The following is a 15,107-nucleotide window of genomic DNA, read 5'->3' as shown; positions in this document are numbered from 1 at the left end:
ACCCGCTCGAACGGTACATAAAAGTTCACACTGGTTTCTTAAACGTCCTTTAGGGAGTCCTTTAACGTGACGTCACTGCATTACCCACAGTGACGTCACGCCACGGAAGTTGTTCTCCGTTTGTTCCCGCGGAAGGCTGGTGTTTTTGGCGTGCGGTTCACGGCACGGAACACACACACGCCCAGGACGGACAGCCTGCTTTGGTTGAGATCGGTGACTGCGGTCCCGCTTCATGCTGCCAATGTTCAACAAGGAGCGCACGCGAGGTTTTCTCTGGGCTAAAAACAGATAAACAGACACGAGCGACTGATTTCCGTTTCAGGGCCACGGTAAAAGTCAGGTAAAACACACACACACACACACACACACACACACACACACACACACTTGTGAATACCGTTACACGCTTTCTTTTGGTTGCTTTTTTCATTCCTATCTGGATTGTTATGTGTGTGGTGTGGTAGTTGTTATAAAACTATGATCATCAAGATATATATTTTTTAAATTCTGCTGCTCTAGAATAGTTTGATGGAATAAAAAGTCGCACAGCTTTTGAACAGCTGCTGTCTGACATTGCATATGTTATTGTTTGTTTGTTTGTTTGTTTTTTAAGTAGTTACAGTTGTAAGGAGGATGCTCTAATTGGAAGGATGTGAATGGTACCTGTGAATCTAAAAAAAAATAATTTGTCCAAAATTAGTTTTGGAAAAAATGTTGACTTTTTTCGACTTTGATGTTTAAATCACACTCGTTGTGATGATACCATTCAGTATGCAAATGACTATAGTCACCTTAAAGGGGATGTTAAAAGTAAGTTAACAGAGAGGTTTCTTTTTAAGGCAAGAAGATAAGTGTGTGTGTGTGTGTGTGTGTGTGTGTGTGTGTGTGTGTGTGTGTGTGTGTGTGTGTGTGTGTGTGTGTGTGTGGACAGATAGAAGGGAGATTTTCCAGTAAGGTGCATGCAGTATTGACATATTGTAATTAAAACCTGTTTTATGTTTCCTTAGTAATGTGGATTAAAGACGTGGGCAAACAATTAGGCCAACCAACCCGATCACTGCTAGGTTGGCTGGTCTCCAAGTTTCTCAAAGTGCACAACCGAGTGGTGGAGGAAAATGCCGTGAGACTCTGCAACATTCAGCCTGGGGAGACCGTGTTGGAGCTGGGTCACGGCCCGGGAATCGGCCTGGAGGCGGCGGCCAAATTGCTCACAGCACCCACAGGGAAACTGATTGGGGTGGATTACTCGGAGTACATGCATCAGGTACTTACATTGACAAACAAAATGCTGCATTTGATAGTTGTGCAGACCTCACTAACCCTGCATATAATTAGCTGTTATTATAAAATCATCATCGTCTGTGTATGGGGTGTGAATAGCAAAATTAAAAATCCCATGTTGGCAAACAAACAATCAAGATTCATAAAGTTATTAGATTGAAAATGTTAATTCCGTCCTCGTTGGTAGATGTACTCTTGGTTTTCTTTTCTTAAAAGAAAACCAAGAGTATATCATAAAGTTATTGCTAGGCCTTGTGTGTGTGTTTCTTTTTTTAATTTCTTTTGTTTTTACAGATGGCAAGTAAACGATTGAAGGAGTTTCTGGCCAATGGAAAGTTGACTCTACACCTTGGTGACATTGCAGCTATGCCTCTGGAGGACAACACGGTGGATAAAGTATTTCACAGTAACTGCTACTACTTCTGGCCCGACCTCAAAAAGGGAGCTGCAGAGATACACCGGGTAATGAAACCAGGTAGGCTGTGACATTGCTGCTCCACATGGGAGCCTTACTCACAATTGTGATGGCACCACATCACAAACACTTGGAGCTGAATTACTCTTCCTCTCTTGAATGTATCCAGGGGGCCTGATGGTGACCACATTAAGGCTTGATCGTTTGGTTGCCTCTCAGAAAGTATTCCAGTCCGACAACTGGCGCCCGGAAATCTACATGGCAGCTCTGAGGGATTCTGGCTTCACTGACGTCCAGATGGAAGACAGAATGGACAAGTGGATTTCCTACCAGGCTATCTATGCTAAAGTGTTGAAACACGATTGAATTCAAAGACGCAATAAGTGACAGAGAAAGGGAAATGCCGCATGCAACATTAATTTTATTTCTTTTTATGTAAAAAAGGCAAACATCCTCGCACATCTATTGATACGGCCGGTGCATCGGAGGGTGACAATAAAGTCCAAACTGACAAAAAAGAATTCCCGCGCACGTGGCCAACTTGCTAACCTTTTAATGTGACGTTTCTCTTTTTAGGTATAAATTACAGTTTAATGGCTCCAAATAAATGAAATTAATTAAAACAATAAATCTCTGATTTTTGGACTGCTTTTTTTTTTTTTTTTAAATCTATTTAAACTGAGGATATGACAGATTTTGCAAAGCCAAAATCATACCACATAACATATTGCCTGTCCCAGCTGCAATTAACCTCCAACAAAACGTTCCACCAGGAGGTGGACCACTGAAATGGAGCCACTGTCTCCCTGACAGTGTTCCAAAACCATGAACTGCAATGCGCTGCTGAGCCCACAGGGTGACAGGCTGTCTCACAGATTACCCTAACTTCTGTGTAGATGTAGTTGCCCTTGCTAAGACTGTGCGACCCGAACAACAATACTTGTGGGACGCAGGAAGTCAAAGTTGTGCTCAGCAAGAAAAAAAAGTGGCCTTCCTTCCAGAGCAGAGCAGAGGCAAGGAGGTGAACACCCCCAGCTCCCACCGTCACCACATCCTCACTCACTGCCTGTGTGTGTGTGTGTGTGTGTGTGTGTGAGAGAGAGTGACACCAAACGTCCCCTTCATCAGCTTAGGGTCGGGATGGAAGTGGGGCGGCACACTGTTCAAACATATTAATGTAACAATGTGTTATTTTTTATTATTTTTATTTATTTATTTATTAATTTTTACTTTTTTGGGGGGTTAGACAATCATATTGTATACATTCATTCAACACCAAGAAAACTGAGAGGGAGTGTCCCTTCATAATGTCACGATAGGATTTTTTTTTTTTTAAGTAAGAACGTCAGAAAAAAAAAAAAAGTTATCCCTCCTGTGCAGTAGGTGGCGGCATCATGCGCTCATGCCAGTCAAGAAGAAGAAGAATTCTGGCGGCGTTTATGAAACCAAAACACATAGCCTTCTCTCCCATGAAGGCGCCGTGAAAAGGAACGATTATTGTAGTTCTCAAGGAAAGCGAGCGTTTCAAAGCAAAAACAAGGTAAGTCGCTGTTTTATAGTCGAACAGTCGACAGTTTAAAAAAAAAAAACAACAACAACAAAAAACCGCCGGTGTCTTGCTAATCACAACGTCCAGCGGGCGGAACGTTAGCTAGTAAAGTAGCTTTCTGACGTCTCAGATTTTATTTTATTTTTAATTTTTTTTCCCCCGATCCATCTATTTATTTTTCTTGCGCGTGTGTGTTCTTCCGCCATTTGAAGGAGTTCGATAATTCTCCACTTCGCAGAAATGCAGAGGGCTTCCCGTTTAAAACGCGAGCTGCAGATGCTGAGCACGGAACCACCTCCCGGGATAACCTGCTGGCAGAACGAGGACCACATAGATGACCTCCGGGCACGTAAGGACGAGCAAATTATTGTGTGTGTTTAACCTTCCAAGTATCGCAACGCAAATATAACCTTACACACGTATAGGCGAGTGTGTTTGGTTGACAGCAAGTAGCCTACAGATGTTTGACGCAGCAGTTGGTTGACCTATATTCCCTTTCCCTCTCACTGTCATTCTTTTTATGTCATAGTCCAAGAATTATCAGAAGCATGCCAATATTTTTTTTTTCCACATTTTGCCAGTGTGCTAATCTTAGTAACTGACCTCAATCGATTTTATCCACGTTATTTACAGTCACACAATCGAACGCAATCTCAATTATCGTCTTCATTTTAACCTTTCTCTGATAAGCACCCAGGGACAGATTGATACACTTTTTTTTTCATCATGGCTTGATCAAGGCCAAGTTATGCTAAACAAACTAAATCTTCCTGTTAACGTCAGCCTTGTTCTTTTCTCTTCCTTTCTGTGATTTACAGAAATTGTGGGCGGAGCTGACACTCCATATGAGAATGGAGTATTTACTTTGGAAATAAAAGTGCCAGAGAGGTATTTATGAAGAAGGCTTAATAACGCCGTAGATAGTTTTGTTTATTCTTTTCTCCGACCTAAAAACACTTTTTCTGCATTTGAATAAAAATGACTCACTTTGTCTCTAATGCAGGTACCCATTCGAGCCTCCAAAAATCAGGTTCTTAACTCCTATTTACCACCCCAACATTGACAACTCGGGCCGAATCTGCCACGACGCTCTGAAACTCCCCCCAAAGGTTGTCACTTGTTACAAACAAAATTAAATTGAGTATATCTTCAAAAAAAAATAGTCTAGCCTTAAATTGATGCATTGCTCTCCGAAATACGAAGACTTAAACCATTTAACATTTTTATAGGGTGCTTGGAAACCATCCCTTAATATTTCTACAGTCCTCACCTCCATTCAGTTGCTCATGGCTGAGCCCAATCCAGATGACCCTCTAATGGCTGATATTGTGAGTCACTCTTTTACATTCACATATTCCATCCAAACAAAAACATCTACATACAGTCTATCTTACCATTACATGTCTGCAACCTTTGGATGTTGAAATGACTGAAAATATAATGAATGTTTATGCAAAAACTAATTTTGAACAGCCTGGGATGTTTTCTGTTTTCTGTTACCTGTATATGGTCTTCATTGCCCTGCATCAGTGTTGACATTGTTCATTTATCAAACACATTGTATTTAAAAAATGTCCACTACAACGTCTTGGCAATTTTAGTCGCTTTTCAAACATATGGAATCATAAAGAAAAACACCCCTCATTGTGATTAAAAAAAGGTGAGTGAAGTTGTCATCCTATGTATGAAATACATTCGCACATTGGCCATCACCAACATTACATTACATTATACACCATAGTAGGTGTGATCATTTGCACATCTGTCTATTTCCTGTATGTAATGAGATGCTTGCATTTCTTCTTAATTAGTCATCGGAGTTCAAATACAACAAACAGCTGTTTACTGAGAAGGCCAGAAAGTGGGCACGAGAACATGCTGTGCAAAAGAACAAGGTAAGTTCTTCTGCTTAAAAAAAAATCATTTAAAATTATGTTTACTGCTTTGTGTTTGTTTTGCTTAAAAATAGAATAATAAATGTGTACTACTTTTTTTTTAATGTAAATTATACTATATATATATACACACACACACACACACTTCTATATTGTGCTGGTAGTAGGAATATGTATTTACCACAAGGGGGTGCTATGCCCACATTGTTTTACCCTTAAGCCTGACAAGAACCACACTTGTACCACAGTTTTACTCCTGACTTTTGCCTTCCACACTTGACAGTGACCGATAGTGATGAACGTTGGTAATCTCAGACTGTTTGGTGACTGTGTTTGTGTTGATCTCCAGGGGATCTTAGAAGAAAGCTCAAACACTAACCCTGACCAGAGAACTTCATCCAGCAAAAGAGAGGCCTATGGTCCTCTTCAAGACACAGAGCAACAAGTAAAAAGAACCCGCCAATAATTTTCTCTCATTTGTTTCAATGTTGATGTGTTATTCTTGTTGCTTCAGAGTCACCATGTATTATATGTGTATGTTCATTACTGTGACATTAAAGTTTATTTTAAATCTGCATTGCATCCCACAGTCTTATTGATGCTACATTATTTAGGACAATGGCTGGTGTTGTGGAAGTGGGTTTCTGTGTAGGCTGAAAGATTAATGTCTGTATGATATGAAGATAATTTTATTCAAACATATGCTTATCCGCTGTATACAAAGTATGTACATCCTAAACAGGATTTTTTTCTTTTTTCTTTTTTTTTTTTTTTTTACAAACTAAGAATTTATTTCTTAATATATATAAAAGTATACATATTTGCTGTTTATTATATAAAAAAGGAGACAAATGTCACAATGCTGGAGTGAGACAATACCATGCTAGTTCAGAGGTAGTTACATTGTATGTACATATTGCTAGCCTAACCTAAGGTCTTTCCGAAGATAGCCATACTGTTTAGTCTGTAAAACTGCTTTACTCCTGCACAGCATAGCTCTGTATTCCTGGCAAAATAATGTAAACCCTATAAAGCTGTGTACTGTACTCGCCCTGGTTCCTGTACAATTTTGCTGACATAAATTCACTTTTATGAACGCTGTTACACAAATACAAAGATACATATCAGATCTTTGTCTGACAAATTGTGAAATGACATAGGTAATATTTTCCAGTTTATGTGACAATAACTTCCATTAAAAAAAACAAAAAACAAAACAAAAAACAGACTAGCAACAGTATAGATCTTAAACATTAAACCCTTTTAAACAACGATTCCTCTTAGAACATAGCCACATAATCCGTGTCATCTAATCTGGAAGTTTTGTCGCATTTCAGTTAAAACAGTTACACCTTGCAGTTCTGCTGGGTCACTCTGTGTTTTCACGTTCATTTGTGTTGATTTGTCTGATGTCGAGTCACGTCCACACATTTGATTTAACTTTCATTTTGTCATGCATGGTCATGACTGGCACACCTTGCTAGTTTCTGAAGTGGTTCTTTGTAACAGGTCTCATATCCTTTCATAGTCTTTTATGCCATGCAGACCATTTGTTGCTCTTTTTGCTGAATTCTTACAGACTCTGTTTCAGTCAAAGACAGTCTTTCTTTTGACTCGTTCTAATGTGATTGAGGATTGACAACGCAGAGGTGGTCTTCTTTGTGCAGCTTTGATGGTCATCTTGGGGTAAACAATGTCCCAGCTTAATGATCGGTATTTCATGGATAAGAAGTTGTAGAGGATGTCATATTTGGATGATACAGGGAGCAAGTGCTGTGAGTCACATTTTGATCCAAATTCTTTTGACACTTGCTGTCATTGAGGCTCCCTCGCTCCGTCACCTTGTCTCTGTCTCTGTTGGGTATCTGGCATGGGATGAGAGGAACACTGGAAGTGGAGGAACAGTGGGAAAACCTAACTGGGTCCATTTGGGGTTGGAGACCTGGCACACCACTGTACGCCACATTAGACTCAGCTAGTGACACCTGTGTTGACGAATCGGAACAGGAGCTCTTCTCTGTCCCGACAGAAACCAAAGAGTCCAGTGTGCGGTCCCTGCGTAGCTGTGGCCGTGCTTTGGTGTGGGGCCAAAAGAAAAACTGGGAGAGGTCCCGTGTGAACAGAAGGAAGAGGAGAGGGTTCAGGCAAGCGGGCAGAGGCTGGAGAAGCAGAAGAACTGATTTGAGTACCTCTTCTCCCAGGGACAGTAGGCCAAGGAGGGAGCAGAGGGACAGGAAGGCTACCGGTACGTACAGAAGGCCGTTGGTGAATATTAGCCACGCGACATGTTTGATCATAGCGCAGTCCCACAGGCCTTCACACTCTCCTCTGAGTAACTCCCAGTAGAGGCGTATGTATGAACCAGTGACTACGAGCAAACAAAGGGTGTTCATCATTATGAGCGCTAAGGGAAAGCCTAAGGAGGATGGTAATCGAGAAGACGGAGGTGGCAAAGGTGAAGGAAGACAGAAAGGTGATGAGCCGTACTCACCAACTCCAGCCAGGGGGAGAGAGGCAATTACGACTGAGAGAATGATACAGAAAAATGCGCACGTGCGCACACTGACATGGGGCGTGGACTTTCCATAGGCACGCGCGCACGCCATACTCACACCACACTGCACAGCGGCCAGGGTTAGCAGAAGCACGCTGGCCTCGGACGCAAACACCCAAACCCAGCCTGTGGCCTGACAACCCGGACCCCCTTCCCAACGGGCACCGTGATGACCAAACTCTCCAAGGGTAAGAGCATCAACAAGGGCCAAGGTGCCTGTGCACATGCCTGTCAGCAGGTTGGAAGTGCCCATGCTGGCCACCGTGAAGCGGAGTGGTGACAAGTGACCAGGTGATCCAAACAGGGACAGAAGTAGAAGGGAATTCCCGAGGACAGACACCAAGGAAATGGACCACAAGCCAACACGGACCAACCAGCTACCCAACAGAGAGTCACACGGACGGAAAGGACCTGTTAAGACAAAAGCATATTTAGAGTTTTGGCAAAACATATGACGAGCGAGCAAGGAGTGGATTCATTTACCTGGAATTGGTGTGCACTGGACACTGGTCTGTAATTTGGATTCCTCAATTTCCAGTTGAAACTCCTCTAGCTCAGGGTCATCTAAAAGAGATTGACAGAAGTAGTATTCAGATAATATGACAATAATGACAATAATATTCATTGTCACTAACTGAGGTTCTCTTTATTGTAGTGCCGCTGTACTTTGACAAAGAGAGAAACTATATTGAGTTTAAATGTGTGGCTTTGTTTTCTTACAGTGTGCATCAGTGTGGATTGGGTACATGGCTACAGTCCGCTTGTGTAGGTCCTCATCAGTGTCACTGTGCTCTGCTTCCCATTGGCCGGCTGACTTGTAGCTCGCACAGGAACCATAGACACAACACTGGTAGGCATAAGGCATCTCAATTACCCTGTTAAAAATGAAGGCAATAATGTTGTCTTTGAAAGTTATAACAGGAATGAACTTTCTACAGAAAAAGCATTTCCTGACATTGGCAGATGTCTCAGAGATACAGTGGGGGATGAAATACTCGTAATAATTGTAGATGGCTGCTGGGGTTAACTGGAGATAAATATAGAAGGTCATAAAAGGAAAAGAAAAAAAAAAGATGTTTAATGTCTCACCTCATATGGGGGAAACTTTCAGGATTGAAGGCCTCATAAAGTTCAGTGTTGCCTCTTAACTTGAGGTGGGTTAGTCCACCCAAACCAGAAACAGGTACTGAGCTAAGGCGATTCTCGGTCAGATCTCTGTAATAAATACAAAAAGAAATAGTGAATACTTGCTACAGATAGGAAAGAAGCTTTTGAGTTCATAAACTGCAGAACATTGAACGTGGTAACAATGATGGTCTTGTCTCGTTGGTATTTTCAAAGGTTCAGAAGAGGCCTCTCTATCAGATTTACAACCCAAAAAGTACATCTTGTCAGATGTAGGCAATGCTCATTTAGTGAACCACACAAAGAAACAGTTTATACTGGCATAGCCCAAAATTATTTTCCTGACCACAGAGAATGCCTTTCTTCACAATAATTGCGTATCAAAGTTCTCCTTGTACTTATCCAAAGGAAACAGATTTTCTGTGGAATGCACAAGAAAATGTGATCATTTGTGCAAGACAACGCCCCTTAAGATACCGGCTCGAAGACACAAACCCCCAAATATTCTTGTCAGCGACAAATGTAATCAAGTACATCTTACAATTTCACCAAGGAGTGAAGCAAGGCAAAGGCATCCGGGTGAATCCACTCAATCTCGTTCCAGCTCAGGTCACTGAAAGGAACCGTGATTAGCACCGCATTTTATTTATGGAGGTGACAGACTCCCAAGTAAATAATGAATGAGATGCGGAAGACAGCTTTTGACTTACAGCACTCTCAAAGCGGTGAGTTGCTGAAAGGTGCTTGACTCAATCCTCCTGATTTGGTTATGTTGCAAACCTCTGTTGAGGAAAAAAAAACAACCCACGGATAACCACATGCAATGTCAAACAGACGACAGCACTGGATGTTGATGAATGCAAGTTGTGTCGGTTCAAATGACTCACATCTCCTGAAGTGAGGAGCAGTGGTAAAAGCTTGGCAGATTCTCAATCTGGTTGTAAGACAGCTCCCTGCAACGATGCAAAAAGCCTTTGACACAAGCACAATGACCAGCTGTGGGTTTCTGGCGTGCAGTCGTAGAACGAGCTGTGAATGAGCTTGCGCAATATAGAACAATCATTTTCCGGATCGTGATTGTATTTAATAGTGCGGAGCAGCACAACCCCATATTGCATAGTATTTTTGCACCCTTTAGCCCGTGTGTGTAAGTGTTTATGTGTGCGTGCGTGCACTCACAGCACTCGGAGGCGATGCAGCTGCTCGCAAAGGTCCACAGGGAGAGCTGAAAAACCAGCCCGAGTCAAAGTCCTGCGGAGAAAGAGAAAATCCTCTGATCTTTGTGGAAATGCGAGCAAGCGAAAGGATCCCCCAGTCTGGCGAGTTTAACGTGATCAGACAGGAAGGCTGAGTGCGTTGGCCAAACCTGTCAACGGCTGGCAAAACCTGCTTACCCCTCTTTACTCTGTCACCTCTATTCTTTTTCTGTCATTACCAGAAATCCTGAAAAACAGATATTCCTAACGTTCCTTTCACTGAGCACCTGTGTGTGTCTTTCTCCTCATTGTCCTTATCTCTTGCTGATGCCTTATCCACACCCCCCACCCCCTCAAAACCCTCCCATCCCCATGTTCCTGGACTGTCAGGGATTATCCCTAATGTCATTTCACATTGTTTTTGTTGCCACACGGTCAGCTGGGTGAGCTCACATTATAAAACACAGGGCAACACTCACAGAATCTCCAGGCTGCTGGTTCCTTTCAGGTCGGGGAACTCTCGAATCTGGGTTGCTCCATTGAGCGAACTGCAGTCGAAGAGAAATAATGGCGTTAGTGAACTTCCAAGCGTGCGCGCACATCTCCAGTACCTAACAGCTCATTTCCCTCCGCCAGACTCCTCCTCCAAAGTCAACACAGGCCGCTTTGGCTGTATCGTCATAAGTCATAAGTCATAAGTCACGCCGTTGAGCATTTCCCTACGACGCACTCTCTTAACTACACCAGCACGTAGCATGGCCATACACGTAACGGCCTACAACATCATTCAGTAGGCCGTTACACATGTCCACTCGACTCTCACTGCTGAGAATAGAGGGTGATTTACGCGGTGTTGGGGCTAAGTCACTGGAACGGTATCTGGAAGCAGCATACTCACAGCGTGTGCAGCTTTGGTAAGAACTGGAAGGCAGATTTTCCCACAAACTGGATGGGATTCTCATAAAAATGACTGCAAGGAAGGAGAGTGGACAGCACGAGCTGAATATTTTGCAGTCATATGTTGTGCCTCTCAAGCAGCGCCCCCTGTAGACCACACACTCTGCACACACACTTTAGATTGTTCATATGTTCACATTTTAAATTGTTTATATTTTCTATGTTATGTTGCTATTTAACGCTTCACGTACGCTTTCTCCGTTACTTGTTTACAATGTTTACCATGTGTGTTGCCATCCACTTTGCTAATGTAATGCTGGAACTTTCCCCACTGTGGGACTAATAAAGGATGATCTCATCGCGTCTTATTTGTGTGCGACGTTGTTGCGAGGCTCACTTACATGGTTTGGAGCTGAGGGTTCCCCACGAAGGCTCTCTCCGGGATGCCTTTGATTTTGTTGTTGTGGAAGCCGCTGCGTGTGCAAAGCAGAGCGTAAGAGAGGATCTCGGTGCGTTTCTCATTTTAGCGTTTGCATTGGTGCACTTTACGGAGGACGGGGATGTGTTTGCAAAACAAGAGGCGAGTCCCGTGTCCTCATGTTGCACCTGCCTCGCACAGCTGAGAAACATTTTTGGATAAATGAGATGTAAACACGCACACAGCCTGTATCTGTGACACATGTGCACAGTGAGGAACATCTGCTGAAGCTAAAAGAAAACATTTTGTACGTGCGTGCACATGTGTGTGTGTGTGTGTGTACACGCATGCAAGTGGGTGCGGGGGTGTTTAAGCAGCACCTGCTTATGGTGAGAGAGATCATATCCGAGCGCTGCATTAAAATTACTTAACAGGATTATTTGGGATAACACAACCATGATAGTCATGCGGGGCAGGTGGGTTTGTGCGTGCGTGCGTGCGTGTGCGTGTGTGTTTGTTTGTGGAACTTACAGTTCCTGAAGCTTGCCTAGTGTCCGGATGGCCATTGGGAACTCCTGCAGATCATTGTAGTTTAAATCCCTTGGAGACAGGCCGTCAGAAGAACGTCATAATTGAATAACATGCAGAAACATTGAGTCAAAGACAAGCTGGGGATTTCCTCCCACCCCCCCACCCCCCGTAATGCAAATCACAGTTCCACCATACACAATACCCCCGTGTGTGAGAAAGTGTGTGACCACATATGCATGCAGGGCCATTTCCTCTCAGCCGCTTGCAAGGGGCTGACAGCTGTAGAGTGCGAAGTTTAGATGTGACCCTTGACCCCTGCTACTCTGACCTGATTACTCGGGCCTGTCTTTGATTAGTTTCCCAGGAAACTCTCTCTCAAAACAACTGTTGCCATGGATAAGTGTCAGTGTGCAGGTGGGCAGGAAGAGGCACATTCTAAATGTCATTGCTTGTATCAATCCCTTGTTTGGTCTCCGTGAAAACGGCTTGAGGTGCCGTGGTGTGCGTGCATGTTTTCGGTGCTGCCTCAGTCGATCAAAGGCTATCTCAAAGTCTGCTTGATTTTTCGGTCTTCTTCTCAAGACCGTGGACACACCTTTGAGGATCTCCCCGCGAAGTGACGGAGACCGTGAAGTGTTTGCTGCCGGTGACGATCATTTGTTTGCCGTTTGTTTGTGAACTGGTTGGCGGTGGTAATGATTTTATAACACTCACGAGGCTTTAGAGAGGGTGGTGTTGATACAGATGCTCTCTTGAATTTCTCCGAAGTGAGGCCTTTGCAGGGGATTAACCCCCTCATGCCAGGGCAGCAACCATGTCAGTGACACCTGTCATCTTACACCACAAAATAATCCATCTCCCCTCCCCCACACACTTAAACACACACTATTCTGGTCCAGTAGATCCCATCGCCGTTTGTTTTTTTTCATTGTGCGTTTCCCCGCCACCCATCTTTCCCACAGCTCTTGACTTGTACCCTGTTTTCCTACATTTCCCAGCACAGACAATGACTCTTAACTCAGCCACCCATATGCCTGCGACTGCACAGACCGAAGCCGCCTGCCTCTTTGCACACACGCCCATATATGCCCACACACATGGTCATAAAAGAAATGCATCATTTTTTTTAACACTTCAACAGGTTGTTAAGTGACATGCCAGAAATAGTTTTCGTCAGGCCACCATGAATTACGTCTCAATTTCTCTCGCTGCCTTCCTCCACCTCCTTTATGAAAGACTGTCTTGGTTTCCTGCGGTTTTTGTTTTATATTGATGTGTGGTTAGGATTGAGCTATTGGCACTAAAGCCTATACGCTTCAGCAACTCTCCTGAAGCCACGCTGAACCATAATTGAACTCAGTGCTGCTTAACAATTACTTTAACAAAGCACAGATGGACCGACTGTTACTTGAAGGCAATTCATTCACAAGCAAAGGACCTGTGGGTCTTTGGCTTATCGTTCAGTCCCTCAGAGAGGGAACATTCAAAATGGATGATTCAATAAAAAATACTTGGGAAATTATGATAAAATCAAGAATCGTTTAAATGAATGTATTTTTTGTGTTTCATTTTGGAATTTGGATCTGTAACCTAGAAATGTCAGTCCGAAGTACGTCTTTAGTAATAAAGTTTCCCCAGCCACTGCCTTAAGGTAATCCAAAACAAAATATTCATCTTTTCATTTTCTTTGTTGATTGTGGTTTGCAAAATATTTGAGTGCTTACTGAAAATGGCCCAGAATTGATGATTATGATTTAAGAGGACACGCCTCTGGTGTCCGTTTTCAGACAACATGTTTCGGGCACACCAAGTACAACACAAAACACTTTCACTCACGGTGAATGAATGGGCTCTGTTTGATGTTAACCCTGTGAGGTTATATTTCAAAGGGTTCCTTGGTCTTGTTAGCCTGTATGGTTGTAGTAAACACAGCCTTATTGAACAAATGTTGACACTTGGTCATGTGTTGCTAGCACAAAGCCTGCCTTAGTGTTTTGGGAAACAGAGGAGGTGCTCATTTAGGGCCTCTGAAATACAATCATTATCGATCCAAAGTTCCATCCCGGGGCGCTTGGTTTCAGGTTAACATCAGGGTAAAGTTATTGTTAGGGCCAGGCTAAATAGCTAAATAAATGTCCCTTCAAAAAAAAAAAAAATGAAATCCAAAGCCTTTGTGTGTGAGAAAGTGTTCATTTTTACTCACAGAGTTTCCAAACTGTGTAAGCCTTCGAAACATCGGGGACCCAGGCTCCGAATACGGTTGTTGTGGAGGTGTCTGTGAGAAGAAAATGAGAATTGATGCCCACTTGGCATGGCAGCACGTCACTTCAAGATGATGGAATAAACATTATCGGGTATCTACTTGGAGAGAGAATGAATGGGCCACTTACAGTACCACAAGGGCGGAAAGGTTGGTGAATGCGTAGTCTGGGATATGTGTGATCTGGTTAAGGGCGAGCGTCATGGCCTGCAGGGATGGAAGGGAGTCCAGAGCCATTACTGGGATCTCCGTTAGGGAGTTGTCATCCAACCACAGGTGTCTCAGGGAGCGAACCCCTCTGAAGGCCCAGGCAGGAACCTCAGACAGCAGATTAGCATCAAGACGCCTACAAGTAGAGATAATCACCACGTCTAAGTACACTGCTTGCTTATGTGCTTGTGTATTCATGGGAGATTGTGTGTTGTGGCATTGCAACGCTTTGGCTTACTGGAAGGTTATTATGGGAATTACACGTCCTTAAATGCTGCCTCTCTCATCTTTGCTCGAGCTTAAGAGTCTGGATTTATAATTTGTTGCCATACTGAATTGCTCAGCACCAGTACAGACATGTGTGAACTGTAAGCTAAGACAAAAATATTCTCAATAACTGTATTCATTTGCATAGGGCTTATTGGTAGCAGGGAATATTTTACGACAAATCTTAACGAATCTGTTCTTTGTTTCTGCATTCTTTTCCCATCGTCACTTGTGGCATGCACATCTCCCGTCAGCTAAACCCACAGGCTTTGGTCAAATGTGCACTCATCTCCTCAGCGGTATGTTAACACCAAACCACACCGCTGTCTTTTGACGGCTGTGAGAAAGTGAGTGTGGACCGGACAGTGACAGTCGCTGCATTAATGCACACATTCACACACACTGTCCATGGTGATGAATGATCCCCTTGGGCCAGTGTTGTGAAGCTGGGACCGCTTCCTCCCACTATTTTTTCCACTGTGGCCCTTCACACTTGTTCATTAATCTCC

The 15,107-nt window shown here is 43.3% G+C and overlaps 3 protein-coding genes across 4 annotated transcripts in view; 2 read left to right on the top strand and 1 right to left on the bottom strand.

Annotated features, from left to right (window-relative positions):
* The first annotated feature begins 976 nt into the window (after positions 1 to 976).
* On the top strand, positions 977 to 2,239 carry LOC142885825 (putative methyltransferase YdaC). The gene is made up of 3 exons (XM_076022561.1): positions 977 to 1,264; positions 1,576 to 1,756; positions 1,866 to 2,239. The coding sequence occupies exons 1-3, from the start codon at positions 1,010 to 1,012 to the stop codon at positions 2,060 to 2,062; spliced, it is 633 nt and encodes a 210-aa protein (XP_075878676.1). The 5' UTR covers positions 977 to 1,009; the 3' UTR covers positions 2,063 to 2,239.
* An 815-nt stretch (positions 2,240 to 3,054) lies between these two features.
* ube2t (ubiquitin-conjugating enzyme E2T (putative)) lies at positions 3,055 to 5,715 on the top strand. The gene is made up of 7 exons (XM_076022559.1): positions 3,055 to 3,237; positions 3,447 to 3,594; positions 4,064 to 4,133; positions 4,249 to 4,354; positions 4,475 to 4,573; positions 5,057 to 5,140; positions 5,490 to 5,715. The coding sequence occupies exons 2-7, from the start codon at positions 3,486 to 3,488 to the stop codon at positions 5,604 to 5,606; spliced, it is 585 nt and encodes a 194-aa protein (XP_075878674.1). The 5' UTR covers positions 3,055 to 3,237; positions 3,447 to 3,485; the 3' UTR covers positions 5,607 to 5,715.
* A 231-nt stretch (positions 5,716 to 5,946) lies between these two features.
* The window catches only part of lgr6 (leucine-rich repeat containing G protein-coupled receptor 6), a 33,968-nt gene continuing 24,807 nt past the window's right edge, over positions 5,947 to 15,107 (bottom strand). Inside the window, exons 5-18 of one of the 2 annotated variants that reach the window (XM_076022551.1) lie at positions 14,252 to 14,467; positions 14,065 to 14,136; positions 11,862 to 11,930; positions 11,314 to 11,385; positions 10,914 to 10,985; positions 10,495 to 10,563; positions 9,999 to 10,070; positions 9,707 to 9,772; positions 9,530 to 9,601; positions 9,361 to 9,432; positions 8,784 to 8,909; positions 8,415 to 8,569; positions 8,178 to 8,258; positions 5,947 to 8,105 (exon numbers count right to left, since the gene is read on the bottom strand). In XM_076022551.1, the coding sequence (XP_075878666.1) occupies positions 6,859 to 8,105; positions 8,178 to 8,258; positions 8,415 to 8,569; positions 8,784 to 8,909; positions 9,361 to 9,432; positions 9,530 to 9,601; positions 9,707 to 9,772; positions 9,999 to 10,070; positions 10,495 to 10,563; positions 10,914 to 10,985; positions 11,314 to 11,385; positions 11,862 to 11,930; positions 14,065 to 14,136; positions 14,252 to 14,467 (2,461 nt within the window). In that variant the 3' untranslated portion in view covers positions 5,947 to 6,858. The remainder of the gene's footprint in view (positions 8,106 to 8,177; positions 8,259 to 8,414; positions 8,570 to 8,783; positions 8,910 to 9,360; positions 9,433 to 9,529; positions 9,602 to 9,706; positions 9,773 to 9,998; positions 10,071 to 10,494; positions 10,564 to 10,913; positions 10,986 to 11,313; positions 11,386 to 11,861; positions 11,931 to 14,064; positions 14,137 to 14,251; positions 14,468 to 15,107) is intronic. The other variant, XM_076022552.1, reaches the window with a different exon arrangement.

The sequence above is a fragment of the Nelusetta ayraudi genome, unplaced genomic scaffold, assembly GCF_046127955.1.
Source record: "Nelusetta ayraudi isolate G7.1 ecotype Tasmania unplaced genomic scaffold, CSIRO-AGI_Nayr_v1 ptg000012l, whole genome shotgun sequence".
Lineage (NCBI taxonomy): Eukaryota > Metazoa > Chordata > Actinopteri > Tetraodontiformes > Monacanthidae > Nelusetta > Nelusetta ayraudi.
This window is presented reverse-complemented; position numbering and strand designations above follow the sequence as displayed.

Coding starts and splice junctions, on each gene's coding strand:
- LOC142885825 (XM_076022561.1), top strand. CDS start 1,010: ATGTGGATTAAAGACGTGGGCAAACAATTAGGCCAACCAACCCGATCA. Junction 1,265..1,575: donor ACTCGGAGTACATGCATCAG/GTACTTACATTG, acceptor TTGTTTTTACAG/ATGGCAAGTAAACGATTGAA. Junction 1,757..1,865: donor ACACCGGGTAATGAAACCAG/GTAGGCTGTGAC, acceptor GAATGTATCCAG/GGGGCCTGATGGTGACCACA.
- ube2t (XM_076022559.1), top strand. CDS start 3,486: ATGCAGAGGGCTTCCCGTTTAAAACGCGAGCTGCAGATGCTGAGCACG. Junction 3,595..4,063: donor CATAGATGACCTCCGGGCAC/GTAAGGACGAGC, acceptor TGTGATTTACAG/AAATTGTGGGCGGAGCTGAC. Junction 4,574..5,056: donor ACCCTCTAATGGCTGATATT/GTGAGTCACTCT, acceptor CTTCTTAATTAG/TCATCGGAGTTCAAATACAA.